Source organism: Aquarana catesbeiana, linkage group LG07 (assembly GCF_042186555.1).
Source record: "Aquarana catesbeiana isolate 2022-GZ linkage group LG07, ASM4218655v1, whole genome shotgun sequence".
Lineage (NCBI taxonomy): Eukaryota > Metazoa > Chordata > Amphibia > Anura > Ranidae > Aquarana > Aquarana catesbeiana.
In genome coordinates, this window is record NC_133330.1 from 87,896,840 (window position 1) to 87,913,547 (window position 16,708).

General features: G+C 39.5%; 1 protein-coding gene across 15 annotated transcripts in view; it reads left to right on the top strand.

Moving 5' to 3' along the window:
• Positions 1-16,708, top strand: part of PBRM1 (polybromo 1) — a 159,689-nt gene that overhangs the window by 121,786 nt on the left and 21,195 nt on the right. For 6 of the 15 annotated variants that reach the window (XM_073592431.1, XM_073592437.1, XM_073592432.1 and 3 more), the window contains exons 23-27: positions 16-199; positions 6,006-6,216; positions 9,567-9,773; positions 10,180-10,381; positions 14,145-14,339. In XM_073592431.1, coding sequence (XP_073448532.1) covers positions 16-199; positions 6,006-6,216; positions 9,567-9,773; positions 10,180-10,381; positions 14,145-14,339 — 999 coding nt within the window. The remainder of the gene's footprint in view (positions 1-15; positions 200-6,005; positions 6,217-9,566; positions 9,774-10,179; positions 10,382-14,144; positions 14,340-16,708) is intronic. The other 9 variants (XM_073592441.1, XM_073592445.1, XM_073592442.1 and 6 more) reach the window with 3 other exon arrangements.

Genomic DNA, 16,708 nt, shown 5'->3' on the forward strand with positions numbered 1-16,708 from the left:
TGATGTGTCTTGCAGGAAAGTGTGGAGTATTATCATTCAAGGATTTTCTGTCTTGTCGCCCAACTGAGATCCCTGAAAATGACGTATTGCTTTGTGAAAGTCGGTATAATGAGAGTGACAAGCAAATGAAGAGGTTTAAGGGACTGAAAAGATTTTCATTATCTGCAAAAGTCGTGGATGATGAAATTTATTATTTCAGGTAAAGTAAAAAAAAAAAAAACTTGTGCCAAAGTATTCATTATACACTGCCATTAGACTGTTTTTCTGCATGTACTCTTTTATGGTGTTAAAGTAGAAGTCCATGCTAAAACTAAAATCCCTGCATCTATAGACACCCATGATCTAACACTAACCAATCTAGCCCTATAAAGAAAAAAATTAGTATACGTACCTATTTTGAAGGTGATCTGATCCGATCTCCAGCGGCGGAAGCTCTGTAGAGGACATGGCTGCCAACGGCTGTGAAATGAATGGGATGTGACGTCACCCATAGAGTTACTATGGGTCTTCCGTAGTCAGATGTGTCCTCTGCACCCGCACAGTATGTTTACTGATTTTTTTTTTCTTTACAGGGCTAGATAGGTTAGTGTTAGATCGTGGGTGTCTATAGATGCAGGGATTTTAGTTTAAACTTCTACTTTAAGCATCCTGTGCTGACAGAAATATGGAGGCTGCCACTGCTGATCTTCTGGAAATGTTAGTTGCCATATCTGTCTTAATACTTTGAGTCACTAACATGAAGAAAACATGGCTCTATTGAAGTCCAAAAAAATTCTGACCACCTGATTTGCAGGTGGGGTTACAAAAATCATGGATCTGGACTTTAACCAGTTCCCGCCCGGCCAATAGCAGATTGATGGCCATGCAGTGGCTCTCCCATGCTGACTGGACATCATATGATGAAGCGCCGATCGAAGGGCAATGCAGCAGCGCGATCTGTCACCGGCCATGTCTGCAGAACACAGCTAATGAATGATGAGAGTACTGGCTCGCTGCCGGTACCATGTGACCTATCACAGCAGGTCACATGACAGTTGTACCCAATGGATGGCTTCCTTTCATGCCATCCATTGTGTTGCTAGCTGTGATTTGTCAATTTGATCACATATACAGACAGGGCCAACCACAGTCCATCTGTACCATGTGATTAGCTTTGGCTAATCACAACAAAACAAACTGATTCAGTTTCATTCAGTAATATGCTTGCTTAAAGCAATGTAATTCACTGCTGTAAGCAAACATAATATGTAAAAAAAAATTCTGATCACTTCCTCAGAGTAGTACAATGTTACTATAGTAACATTATATTGCTCTGGTCACAATGTGTTAAAAAAAAAAAAATCGTACAAAAAATTATAACACTTTTTTTTTTTTCCGTACTGTCACATCAGTGTCCCTGATCACCACCACACTAGTTATATGATGATGCCATACTGCACTGGTGACAGTATGTAAAAAAAAACAATTGTGAATATTTTTTTCGTAAAAAAAATAAAAAATGACAACTTCAGAAAACCCGCCATGCCTCTCACTAAATACCCTTAACTGTCTATTTTCCAAAAAGTGGTCATTTTGGGGGTATCTGTACTGTCCTGGCATTTTAGGGCCTCAAGACTTGAGAGGCCGTCAGTACATCAGGATTCATCAATTTTCAGATATATACCATAATTTGTGGACTCTATAACTTCCCTACAGACTAAATAATATACACTGATTTGGGTTTTTCACCAAAGAAATGTAGCAGAATACATTTTGGGCTAAATTTATGAAGTACAATTATTTATTTGCAAAATTTTATAACAGAAACGAAGAGAAATATTTTTTTTTTTTTCAAAATTTTCAGTCTTTTTTTGTTTATTTAGAAAAAAATAAAAACCCCACTGGAGATTAAATACCACCAAAAGAAATCTCTATTTGTGTGAATAAATTGTCATTCAAAGTGCGACAGCACTGAAGGCTGGAAACTGGCCTTGGCAGGAAGGGGACAAAATTGCCCGAAATTAGAGGTCGACCTATATGGGTTTTTCTCTGGCCGATGCCGATATCTAGAAATCGCGGTGGCCGATATGTGATGCCGATTTTTTTGGGCCGATATATTAGGCCGATTTTTTTTTTTTTTTTTTCCCATCATCTCATAAAATCTAACAGTTAGACCCCTTTCACACTGGGGTGTTTTTCAGGCGCTTTTGGGCTAAAAATAGCGCCTGTAAAGTGCCTGTAAAACGGCTCCCCTGCAGTCTCAGTGTGAACGCCCGAGTGCTTTCACACTGAGGCGATGCGCTGGCAGGATGTTAAAAAAAAGTCCTGCAAGCGGCATCTTTGGAGCGGTGTATAGCGCTGCTCCACCACTCCTGCCCATTGAAATGAACGCGCACCGCTGCCGAAGCGCCTGCAAAGCGTTTCGGCAGCGGTGCTTCAGGGGCGCATTTAACCCCTTCCTCGGCTGCTAGCTGGGTTATAAGCGCCCTGCTAGCAGCCGAATAGAGCCGCTAAAAGGGCGGTAAAGCGCCGCTAAAACTAGCAGCGTTTTACTGTCAACGCATGCTTGCTCCAGTGTGAAATCAACCTTAAGTGATACAGAAATTTTTTTACATTTAAACATTTATTAAACAAAACAAACCTCCAATCAGTTCACTTGTATGTAGAATTTAGATTAAAAAAAAATCTTAAATATTAAATACACAAAAACAGGTAATCAAAACTTTTGGATGAAAAAAAATGGGCTAACTTTACTGCTTAGTTTTTTTTTAAATTTATTAGTGTATTTTTTCAAAAAATATTGCGTTTGAAAGACCGCTGCGCAAATACCGTGTGACATAAAATATTGCAACAACCGCTATTTTATTCCCTAGGGTCTCTGCTAAAAAAAATATATATGTTTGGGGGTTCTAAGTGTTTTTCTAGCAGAAAATACAGGATTTTTACTTGTAAGCAACAAGAGTCAGAAAAGATTTAGTCTTTAAATGGTTAAACTGAGAGCTTCTACACAGGAGCTCAGTTCATTCATAAGTGTAAACATTGTATCCTTCAGGTTCTTTTTATCAGATTTGGCAGGCTGCCCAGAGGAGGAGAGAAGTCTCTTCACAGAAGTTTTCAGGCAACTTGTATTGACTTCTATTACAGAAGTCATTTGCAAGTCCGCTGATATCTGCCTTTTTATCAGCACAATTGGCCGATGCCAATTAAGTAAAAAACGCCAAATATCGGCCGATATATCGGTCGACCTCTACCCGAAATTGAAGTGGTTAAAGCACCAAACTTTAGATAAGTTGGTGCTTGTTTTAATTGCAAAGAAATTCTACTTAAGGCATTAAATAAAAAGCAGAATTAATGGTCTTAGACCTCATAAACCCTTTCAAGGGGAACTATAAGTGGTGTCCTTTTTTTTTGGTGTCCTTTTTTTGTTTTGTTTTTACTGGTGGTTTTTATATTTTACTTTACATTTATATAAAATACGTTAGAAATGTAACCTCTACTCATTTTGTGTCTCTCTAATTGAAACATGAAACAATGCTATACAGCGCACATGGGGTTAGGGAAGCTCCTTTAATTCCTGAGTGTAAGATACAGCTCGATCAACAAAACGGCCAGACGTGATGTATTTTCAAAAGAGAAATGGACAAAGGCCAGCCTGTGTATTTTCTTTGTAAAAGTTTCCTTTAAAGTGGACCAAAAAGTAACTCTGGATAAATAAATTCCTGACCTGTACTAATATACAGCAGCATCATGTTTTAGAAAAGCACTACTTTCTATCACCGGAAAGCTTTCAGCTGCAGTCAGGGACTTTGCCTAGACCGAGATTTTATCAGTCTGCTTCATGTAGAAGAAAGAAGTATTCAAATTGCAACATTGTAATTTGTAGCAAGTCACAGGGTGAGAGGCAGCTGATCTCCATCACGTGTTTGTGAATATAGCCAAGAACTGCACCCGCCTTAGGACTTGCATGATTAGGTTATTCTTGAGCTGGCAACTTAACCCAAGAAGTAAATAGTAAATTCTGGAAAAAAAATGGTGCCATCCTTCTGGAGAGAAAAGCAGATAACGGCACTGTCGGGGGGGGGGGGGGTATATTGTGATCTCTCCAAGATTTAAAAAGAAACCTGCATATTTTATTCTTATAATTTATTTTTTTTGTAAATTCTTTATTTTTTAGAAAGGCATACATGTGAAACACAGATACAATCCCAATGAAATGTACAGAAATAACTGTAGACTCCCCAAGGGTATATAATAATACAAACAGTGTAACCATAGAGTAAACTTACACCCCCTAAGGGTTAACATCAAGTTGTAGAAGAATAGGGAGGCTCTGCATCACACAAGTCCACCCTCACACGGCAATCACCATATTTTATGTAGAAAAGAGAAAAAATAATGTGGTACACAGTGGTCCCTGGGTCAACGACCCAAAATAATTCAAAGAAAATTAGTAGCTTAAGTAGAGAAACCGAAAATAGGACAGGGGAGAATGGGAGACAAGTGGGGAAAAGAGAAAAAAAAAAGAGGGGGGGAGGGGGTTTTCCCCTCCATGAGAGAGAAAAGCTTGGGGAGGATGTCCGTGTCTGCGTTCAGCCTCACCCACCCCCTCCGGGGGCAAGAAGAACATCATAACACTGAAAATTTAGACCAACAGTTTGGTATATTCCTCAGAATAGACAAATTCGTGCCAGTAAAACCATTTTTTTGAGAATTGCTCACTTAGGCCTTTCTCCGTGGCCACCAAGTCTTCCATTGCCTTTATCTCAGAAACTTTTTTCAACCACACGGCCACCTATGGGGGCTGTGTCTGCTTCCAAAACAAGGGGATGCAGCTCTTCACCGCTGTAAGCAGGAGAGGGATAATGGATTTCCTGTAGACTTTAGTGGGGATCTTGTAATGATGAAGAAGGAAAAATTCAGGTGATTCTGGCACCTCACGGTCCGTAAACTTTTTGACTAAGCGGTGCACTTTCGTCCAAAAGGGCCGGAGGGCTCTACAAGACCAGAAGACATGCAGGAGCGAACCGGGTTCCTCCCCACATCTCCAACAAAGGTCAGAGATTCTTATAATTTTTTAGTGAACATTTTCAATTACAATTCTGACATTGTAGGTATAAAAGTTAATTTGAAAATATACATTTCAAGTAGGAACATCATTGTAGTGCCAACAATTGCAGAGTATAAAAACTATGGATGGGGATATTGGTTGTGGTTTGGGGTGCATTCCCCTGTAGGTTCCCGACTTCTGGTAAGTTCCCCTGAACGTGGACATGTTTTATTTCTCATGTGAATTACATGCATGCTCAGTAATGTGTAAGTGTCTCTGATGGCAGGTCTGATTTAGGCTCAGTTCACACTACTGCAACACAGTTTGGTCGTGATTTTCAGTGTGATTATGTAGCGTGTGTTTGATGCTACTTGGCTGCGTTTTTGCATAACCTATGGGATCAAGTCACACTGTAAATCGCACCAAAGTATCTCAGGAACCTTTTCCAAAATTGCACCGTGCTGAGTCGCATTGATGAGAACGGGCACCACATTGAATATAACATGATTTCCCTTGTTGTGCGATTCTGTGTGACTCAAGTTACATCAGAAATTCACTACTGTGAATTAGCTCTTGGTCCCTGTTCACATTGAATGCAGCTTTGAAATCGTGCAACTTCATCTTAACTCACACAATTTTAAAGCCGCATGTCAGAGCGACTTATAGAACATCTGTGCGGCTTCCTGCACAGATGTCTATTCAAGTTGCACCCGAAATTGCCAAAAGTAGTGCATATTCTTCTTCAAATTGACACGGCACTGCAAAGTCAGCATCGCAGCGGTTTGAACAGCGCACTAGCCGGCAATAGGATGCGAATTGTGTGATTTGATCTGTCAAATTGCATAACAAGTTGCTTCAATGTGAACAGGGGCTTTATGTCATATTTACAGTTGTTTCTGACCTGGTTGACAAACTGAAACTACCATTAGTTTCAAAGTAGCAAAAATATGTCTTTGATTAGTTATTTCTTTTTTTGTAGAAAACCTATTGTTCCTCAGAAAGAACCATCTCCCCTCCTGGAAAAAAAGATCCAGGAGTTAGAGGCGAAGTTTGCTGAGTTGGAGGGAGGTGATGAAGAGATTGAAGATATGGGAGAAGAGGAGGGTGAGATCTTGGAGGCCCCATCTCTCCCACAACTCCAAACACCCATGTCTGGTGAATTAGATATCATGCCATACACTCCCCCACAGGTAACAAAAAGCAATATTAGGGGAATCCTTTGCTGATAAATGTATAGAGCTTTTTAGAAGTTAGATAGATCCTTTGAAGTAATGTCCAGAATGTGGTATTTTTTAGCCTAGGTTTAACATATGTTTGTCCTCCAGGGTCTAAAAGTGGACTTTACATTTTTTAAAAGGAAGTGATATGGTTCTATGTTTTGTGCCCCCTGTGTACTCATTGTGCAGGTAATTGATTGTGTTTTGTCTGCTGCTCTCTCGCTGAAAATGGACAAAGTCTAAGATCTTAACTATGGAATATACAGTAGGTTGGCAAGATGCATCAATGCTGTTTATAACCAGTGTGACCAAAAAGAAGTTCTGGGCTATGGGACCAACAGCAGATATAGCACAGTGATTCTTTATTAAAATGCCCATTTATAATACAAACTTCCACTTGCTATGTGCTTGTTTATTTCCAGGACCTTCCTCCCCCCCCAAACATGTATTTGCTGCTAGGCCAAACTAAATGCGTGGCCCTTTTTGGTTTTATTTAACTAAAGAAAAATCTGCTAATAATAATTTTATAACTTGTTTTATTTATTGGGTAATAAAAATACAGTATCACAATACAATTCTCTTTAAAATTAAAAAAAAAAACAAAAGTACCCTTTCAGCTGTTTGGGGGAAGCCTACCTTGAATAGGTTGATGACATATCTCATATTCTCTAATGGATGCAAGAAGTGTAAGCCTTCCTTTCTGTCTTGTTAGCTTTTAAAACTCAGATACATAGAAAAATCTAACCCCATTTTGCCTAGATACCTATCATATTGGTCACAGCTGTAGTCATACGAAAGCGGTAGAATATGTAACAAGTCATGGTAAGACTTTGTGTATGTGGGCATTGGTGCTTCTTCCCATTCCTCTGTTTCACTCCTCCTGTTACATGGAGGAAGCTGATTTGACATCTTGATCTCTGCTGCGCACTTGATTTGATCTTCTCTTTAAAAATCAAGCCTTGGCAAGACAGGAATACAACACGTCCTACTTTCCTCAGACTCTTTATAGACCACCATTATTTTTATATATATATATTATAATATATATTGGGTTGTTTTAATGTGATCTTCTTACTAGACCCTGCCTTAGAGCCTGGCCCTCATTTCTGAAAGCAAAAGTAAGTGGGGGATAGTAGAGAGGAGGAAGGCCACTTGCACTTCTGTGTACATCTCTCAAATCTCTCAGAATATTATTGTGAGGCCAGTGTATACTTCAAACACTAGACTATCTTTAAGTTAAGGGTATTGTCCATCCCCACTACTGTAGGTGATATGTATCCTGCTTAACATTCAGAAACTGTTAACTACAGAACTTCTGAAAAAAGTACATAATTTCAGTGTATTGATCAAACTTTAGGGGTCCATTTATAAAAAATGCTGTATGAATGTCACACATAATTGCACAGCCAACACAGCGAATTGCCATATTGCGTCTAATATGTTTATTTCCTATGATCATCAGCCTCAGGTAGTGACCATAATGTTATATTTTCCTGAAATGCTTCAATCTGGGGACCTCAATTACTAGATAGAGGTGACAATCATAGAAAAAAAACATATTAAATACTTTAAAGGCTGACATACATTGCTGGGGCTACCCAAAAAACTTGAGATGGGTAACAACATCAGCCACAACGACATAGGCCTCTATTATTTACCTGATCCACTCCCTCCTGTTCTCCTATTGGGTGTATTGTGGTAGGTGGCAAAATAATTGACACTGCTAAAAGTGCCGATGGCAAATTACTGTATTGTAACATTCAGTATTGTGGAAGGATGCATGTACAAATGCATGCCTAAATTAAGTTGTACATGGTCATACCCTGCACCAGTTGCACACCTTTCATGTCTTTTAAGCATGCTTTGGTACCGATCATACAATCCTGTTGTAAAATATCTTGACTGCTACAATTTATAGAACATGTGTGTTCTTATTTGTAACATTTCAGAGCCCAATAAAACAAACTTTAAAAAAACTGAAACGTATTACATACAATACAGCGGTTATTCATACCGGCTGTGCATAAGCTTGTGACATCCGTACAGCAATTTTTTTTTTTTTTTTTATAAATAGACCCTCCTACATTTTACCACTTTTTTTTTATAGCTTTTATGAAGGTCATGAAATTTACACACCCCAAGTTTGAAATGCCATTACAAAAGCTTGAACACACCAAATTGCTATGGACCAGTCACAGATATACGAAGTACATTGCGGAAATTTCTGCCATTTTTGTAAAAGGAGTCTGGATTGTGAGAGAACTTGCTCCCTGTTCACGTAGAACATGAGTAGAAGTATATATAAAACATGGGGGCTCTGGGGCTGTAAATCTAAGCTTTGCTCATTACTTAGGGCCGTATTTATAAAGAAGTGAATCTTAAATTCACCAAATTATCACTGCAGGTGAATCTTCCAGGTGCTTGTGTTTTAAATGACCTGTCACAAGTGAATGTTTGGGGCAAGGCACATTTGCTCCTTTTAAGAAATGCCACTTTAGTCTGCCACTGACCAGAAACTCACTGTCTGTATGCTTGTTACATACTCATTGTGGTCCTGACATTCTAAAAGTATGTTAGCTGAGCATTTTCTTGTTGGTTTAGCAACCACCAGAATCTGTGTTTAATTTAAATTGCAGAATTGACAGCTGTAAGCTGATTGGGCAGCGAGAAGTGTTTGCTATACCACCTATGACTCTATAAATAGTAAAGCAAAGATGGCAACTCGTGAGCATGAACCTTTTAAAAGTTTATTTGTAGTGCTCTCCTGACGGGTTCTATTTAATACACTCAATAGTTCGATCTATCTCCGTAATGGCAGCTTCAAGCATACATTTCGGAAAGTTAAATACAGAAAAACTTTTTAGGCACAGTCAGTCATGTTAGTTATGCTCAACGTGTTTATTCTGTTTTTGCAAAGGCTAGGTTTGATTGATGATTTAATATTTGATCAGAATGAAGAAACGCTATGCCTAAAATCATTCTTTCTTCTAACATAGGCACAAATAGCTGTTAGAAAGCATAAAGGCTTTTCCATTTTCTGTGTGATGCAGCATGCTTTCTGCTCATCTAATAGCCTTATATGTAAGGCACCATGTTTAATGTAGAATAAACTTCAATATATGGAGGCTTTGCCGCTTGGACAGAATAAAGTAAAGCAGCAATACCACGTATATATGCTGTCTCATAGCTCATGACATTCCTGTCTGAACTAAGAGTTTTTTTTATATTTACCAAATGCAAGACAACGTTGAACCAGAAAGTTTTGTTTTTATTTTATTTTTTTGTTAATCCTTTGCAATTGGTGTTTTAAAACACTAAATCAGGCCGCCGCCGTCGCCGCGCTTTCAAGCTCCCCCCGATGCACCGACGACCTGACGGCAGAGGTCAGGCTGCCCTCCCCTGCCTCATTGACGCAAAAGGGGAACGTAGCAGAGCCCACTGAAAAACCCAGTGACAGACAAAAGCAAGATGGCGACCCGGGGGAGACAGTGGACAGCAAATTGCCCAAACCAGTAGTAGACAACGGAAAGGTAAATTTTGAAGAGCCAAGTTCAGGGATGCTGTTATTTTTCCGTATCTAGTGTTTTTTTCCATACTTAGTGGGATAGTTATCTCTTCTTTCTGGGGTGTGGAGGGTGGATGGCGTGGTATTGCTGCTTTGACGTGGCTGTGCTTGCGTATCTGCTGAGTGTCTTCCTAGCTTTTAATTTTCCTTGTATGTTTCATTGCCTAGATCTCATCTAACATAGAACCATACCAAAGCTGTCCACTCTCTAACAATGGATAGTGTAAGACTGCTGGTGTGTACAGCAGCCACCAGAACAATGTTTTTTTCTTTTCCACTGGGTTCCAATAACTGTAATCTATCATATCCAAACAAAGGTTCACCCTAACTACTTCTGAAAAAGAATTATTTAACCTTTACATCCCTTCTAGTCGACGCCAAAGTCTGGCAAGAACAGCACCAAGAAAGAAGGAGGGAAGAGGAAGATTAACATGAGTGGTTACATCCTTTTTAGTAGTGAAATGAGGGCTGTAATTAAAGCTCAGCACCCAGACTACTCTTTTGGCGAACTCAGTCGTTTGGTAGGAACAGAGTGGCGAAACCTGGAGGCCACAAAGAAAGCAGATTATGAAGGTAAACCATCGATCTGTCTTGCGATTGACTCTCTACAGATCTTACATGGATGTATAAGTGGTAATAATGATTTAAACTAATCTCTTTCTAAGAGAAATGAGTAGGCTATGATTGCTCACCGTCTCCTGAAAATGGGCATTGCCAACTACTATGTGGCTAGCTTCAATACAAGTTACTGACCGGGAACAAGTATGCAGCTCCTTATGTGCATACTTGTTCTGGGTCAGTGATGTCATTTATTGAAACTAGAGACTCTGGGGGTTATTTACTAAAGGCAAATCCATTTTGCACTACAAGTGCACTTGAAAGTGCAGTCACTGTAGATCTAAGGGGGACATGCAAGGAAAATAAAAAACAGCATTTTAGCTTGCACATGATTGGATGATAAAATCAGCAGAGCTTCCCCCCCATTTCAGATCTACCTCTCAGATTTACAGCGACTACACTTCCAAGTGCACTTGTAGTGCAAAGTGGATTTGCCTTTTGTAAATAACCCCTTCTGTGTCACAACCAGACCACTAGCATTTGCAGAATGAGAAGTTGAGAGTCTTATAACCTTCTGTACAGTAGAAATTAGATTGAGAGAAGCAGGGGCAGTAGTAGAAGCCAATCAAGTGTGCTCCATGATGTTTGTTAAAGTGGATCTGAACTGAAAAAAATTAAAATGTGCTATGTTATAGTGAACAGCTATAAAAGTAAATTTTGCCTAAGCAGTATCCTGCAAAATCTACCGGTTTTATCTGGAATTTCTCTTGAAAAATAGCAGTGCACTTCTTAGCAAGAAGCATTGCGAGTCTTTTGAAGTTGTAACTTTTGTCACAATTTTTTGAAAAATTAAGAAATTTTATAAAATAATTTTTTTTTCACATTTTTATTTTTTTTTACATACTGTCACCAGTGCAGCACAGCGTCATCATATGACTGATGTGTCAGTAATCGGGGACACTGACTGGTGACAGTATGTTTGAAAAAAAAAAGTTTTCCCTTTTTTTTTATTTATTTATTTATTTATTTTTACATACTTTCACCAGAGTAGTTCAGTGTCACCATAGTGACACTGTACTACTCTGGGGGAGTGATCAGAGATTTTTTTTTTGTTTACACTGATTGCTGCTACAATGATGATCACTGTAACATCAATATTTTGAACTGTCATGAATGGGTTACATTCATAACAACTGTGTCTACTAGTGATCTGTGATGACACAGGGTGTTATGATTGGCCCAGGTGCCATGTGATAGTTGTAGGCAAATCATAATATCACTGTATAGGAAGCACAGCTGTTATGAATGTCATTCATTCATAACAGCTTTGTTGACATTGTGATCATGTGATCACATGATCGCCTGGTCGGTCAAAGTGACCGGGTACTGGGAGCCGCAATTCGCTGTGTCTGGTGGACAAATCGGTCATCGGAGTAGTGCACTACACGCCCCAGGCTGGATGACGTACATGTACGTCATCTGGCCTGCCTGTGCTACCCACCCGCAGTAAATGTACTGTGGGCGGTCAACAAGTGGTTAACTGCTTCCCATCCTTAGGTCCCCTGCCTGGCTCTCTGGTGCAGTTGGGGAGCCCGGGACCGCTGCTCTCCGTGTGACCTGGTGAACACAGAGGAGAAGAAGGTGCATTTGTACCAGCCCCCCCTCTGTGACAAATGAAGCCGGGGGCAACAAAGAGTCACTTCCACTTTGTTTTTGTTTACAAGCTGGTAACAATCTCAGTTCGATCAGATGCTTATGAGGGAGGAGGAGAGATCTGGAGTCTAATAGACCTCAGATCTCTAAGTAGAGTACCTGTCACTGTCCATACTATCACAAGGGATGTTGTTCATCCTTTGTGATAGCAATAAAGTTGATCCCCAAAAAAACATTTTCAGCGACAGTTTAAAAAAAGTAATAAAATTGAAAAAAAAAATATAAAGCTCCCTCATCCCTCCATGCTCATATGCAAACGCATACATAGGTCCCAATATGTAAATGGTGATCACAACACACATAAGGTATCCCTGCAAACATCAAAGAGAGAGCAATAATTCTAGTGCCAGACCTCCTGTAGAACTCTGTTTAAACTGGTAACCTGTAAAGGCTTTTTAAAGCATCGCCTATAGAGATTTTTAGGTACTGTTGCTTGTCACCATTCCACAGGCATGTACAATGTTAAAGTGTGACATGTTCGGCATCTATTTACTCGGCGTAACATCATTTTTATATTTTAACAAAAAAATGTTGTCATAAAATTGCAACACTCACCATTTTTTTTCCTTCTGGACTTTGCTTTCAGAAAATATATAATGTTTGGGGGTTCTAACTAATTTTCTAGCAAAAAAATGCAGATTATTTACATGTATGTGAGAAATCTTAGAATTGTCCTGGACTGGAAGTGGTTAAGACACGTGCTAACAGGAGGAGGGATGAATGATATCCTAGGTCTGCTTCTGCCTTTTCGTCGTCTAGTCATGGACATACTATATTGCTTGATGTCAGTAGAGAAAGGTCAGGCCACTGTCTTGGCTCTACTGTCTGACTGATCTGTGTAAATATTAATCCCTTGGCAGTTAAACAAGCTCCTCTTATACAGAATGTATCTCAAGCTAAACTTTCTGCTTATTGCATTTAGGACACACATGGTCCATTCAATTAAGTTATTATTACATAATAAAATCTGATATTTCATTTGCAAATAAGACCCCCAAAAGGTACTATAAAGTCAGTATGCACAACCACCAGGATGTGGTGGGATCTGTATATGCAGCAAAATTGCAAACCTTGTTATTTAGGTTTTTATCACCGGCCACCAGTGGTGCATTAGCTTATGTTTTCCATTCATTAGATCTTTGTATTTTTTATACTTGTCTCCAATTACCATCTTTTGTGTTTTATCAGTTGGTGTGATTTTTTTACCAAAATCTTACCAGTATGCTTGATAGCGCTTATTAGCATAAAGTGTTTTTTTTTTTTTTTTTTTTTATTGCCTAACAGCTGCCATTTTTCACATATAAAAGGCATATAAATCAGAGCTGTTGATCTAGGTGATCGAAGTCTGTGTTTCTCAACCTTTTTTCAGTCAAGGCACCCTTTTAAAATTCTCCACAGTCTTGAGTCACCTTATTCTAAAATGTCAAAAACAAAACTAAATTTTACATAATGCAGCAACATCCAACGTTAGAGGTGGGGAGCCCAACGTAGGACACCCAACGTTGGAGGTGATTTACTCTTCCAAAGCAAATATACCTTTGCACACTGGTACTGACTAGAATTCTAATGTTTCTCTTCCTCAATTTCTCTAACTCACTCAGCTAATGTGACCCCAGAGCTGATGGAGAGTGGCAGGGGAGGGTCAAACAAAGATGCTGTGCAGATGCCCAATGTCCTCCTTATCAACCGATGACGTCTTTGGTTGTTAGGATGCCACCATGTAATGGTGCACAATGAAAACCTGTGGTTTTGTGTAACTAAAAAGGTAGCTTTATCTACCCACTGGCTTGTATACAATTTTTGGGCAATTTCTCAGCATTTTGCCAAGGCACCCCCGAAGAAACCTGAAGGCACCCTGGTTGAAAAAGGCTGATATTAGTATATATCATCTATTTGTATAGCATATCTATTCTTGCAGTGTAAAGGTAAGTCCCACTTTGGTTCTTTTGTGAGCTTCATTTTTGAATTGGGCATTTGTATTCCTGGGGAAAATTAGGTTTTCAGACACATAACTTGTAGTTTTGTGACTGGCTTGAAATATGCTGATATTGCTTGTTTTTTCCAGAACGTGCTGCTAAAGTGGCAGAGCAACAGGAAAGGGAGAGATTAGCACAGCAACAACAGCAGCAACAGCAGCAGCAGCAGAATTCATCTCCCAGAGCTGGAACACCTGTAGGAGCTCTCATGGGTGTTGTGCCTCCTCCCACTCCAATGGGAATGCTTAACCAGCAGATGACGCCCAACTCAGGTAACAGAAACGGTAATTAAAATAAATTTGATTTCCATAGACAAAAATGTATTTAGCTCACCCCTGCTTGTGCGTCCCGTGCACAGATCAGTATCAGTCTCCTTTCAAGATGTCAATGCAATGTGGCAAAAAGAGGCATCAAGCACTAGATCCCTGAAAAACTTTCTTTTATTTAATAAGCATAAAAACACACTGGGTAACTCATTAACATGTTTTAGCGCACCAGCAAGGGCTTTAGTCAAGCTTTTAATGCTGGATGCCTTTTTTTTTTTTTTTTTTTTAACTACAATAAAATTGCCGTATATATGCAGTTGCCCAAAATGGAAGAGCGATACAATACGTGAGCAAGAATCAGCTGCACGCCCCGATGTACATGCTTTGCATATAGGGGAGTACACACTAATCATGAGACTGTAGCTCATCAGTTCTCTAGATTCTATTTGCAGCAGTATGGCACATTCAGTTTGTGATGCCACTGGATAGGTCACTAGTTTATTGGCTACACTCTCCTATTCTTTTAACCTGTGAAATTGCTGTCTACGCAGGTTTAGTGCAGACATAGCGAAGGCAGTTAATGAAATGGTGTATGTTATGCTACAGTGACACTGCTACAGCTATGTTCATAGCAGGCTAGCATTCACACAGGTGGGTTGTTTACATTGCATATTCTAGTTTCAGGTGCCACTGGTCCTATGTAGGCACTCTTGTCTTTGCAGATTCTGCATGGCTCCCCCAGCATCTGACGATGTCAGGGCGGGGAGGATAAGCAGCAGCACCTGTCAGGAACAGAAAAGCTCTGACACTCCTTGAAGGTAGAAAATAGACAATCTTTACTCATAAAAAATGGGAGAAGGAATTTACAGGATAAAGACTACTTCTTTAACTGCTCAGTACCTAGACTAACCATATATTTAACCTGCTATGTACAGTGGTGATTGTGTCACTTTGAAGCACTTTTTAAAGACAACCTGTCATGAGAGCAATATGGAGACTGGAATTATTGAACTGCTGTTGGAAATGTTGTAAAAGATCTAGGTACCCACCTACACATATGGTGGATCTGCCCAAATAACAAATTCAGGTTCAGCGTGACATATTATCCAACCTTCCAGGTACTACAGTCACCCCCAGACCCCATGATTACATTTCTCAATTGTCACAAGTCAAACAACAAAGCAAACTGCCTAAGGCTTTGAAACTGGCTATATTTTCCATACTGAATCATTTAAACCATGATACCGTACATGAAAAAGAAATCAAGGTCACCTTACAAGACAGGATCCTATATGGCAGCCCACCCACCCACTAGGCTTTAACTCCTCCCTTTTTAGGACCACAACAAAATCATACATGACTAATACCAGCCTCATCAGTACCCAACCGCTACAGCGTATTTGGGAATCCCTCCCTCACCCCTTCCTACCTACCTACCTCCACACAATCCCAATTCGTTCTTCGATCCCTGTCTTTTTTTTTTATACCTCTTTGAACAGAAAATGTTTGTTGCCAGGTGGTTGTGTTGACCCTGAGTCTATGGTACGTACTTTGGCTTGACACAAGTATGCTGATTGAGTGCATTCAGATCTGCATACTTGTTCAAAATCAGGGACTCAAAGTATTGAGGCATTAGGGTCAGCATGACAACCAGCGGGACAAGCATTTTCTGATTGAGAGGTAAGTAGTGACAGCCTCCATATTTCTCTCATAAATGGTTTCTTTTTATAGTTCTAGAAGTCACCAACAATCTAAACTAGACTCAGAGAAGTTTTTGTTTCAGAACACCATGGTGAGCAGTCATACAATTTCTGAAGACAAGTGTTCTGGCAAGCATCTTGTGTCTACTGCTACCATCTGACTTTAGGGAGCAGGTTGGGCAGAGAAGAAGATTTGATAATATATTTAGTTCTTAAAGCCTATTTAACACTATACAGAACTCTACACATGTTAGTCTTTGTATGCACAGGTTGGTTTGCCTGTTATAATACAACATTACAGATTCACATAGAAGGATGCAGCTGTAGACGGATATTGAAAAGGGTTAATCACATGAGAACAGCCAATAGTGTGTGTACTAGATTATCTGGTTGCAAGGGCTTTTTTTTTATTTTGTTTATACTTTCTTACAGCTTAGACATTAAATTCAACGGTTTTGCGAAAATAGGGGAAAAAACATTTTTCTGCATCTACCAAAAACACTGTTTGTTACCCAATCACTCCTAGCATCATACTACAAATCACAATCAGATAAAAGAACAGGTTAAAATTGTGTATTCACCTAGTCAACCACACTGCAACACTAAACATGTTACTATGGAGAAAAAGGAAGGTGGGAAGTAACCACTTGTGTGTAACTAGAAGGAAATCCCTGCAAATTCAAGGAT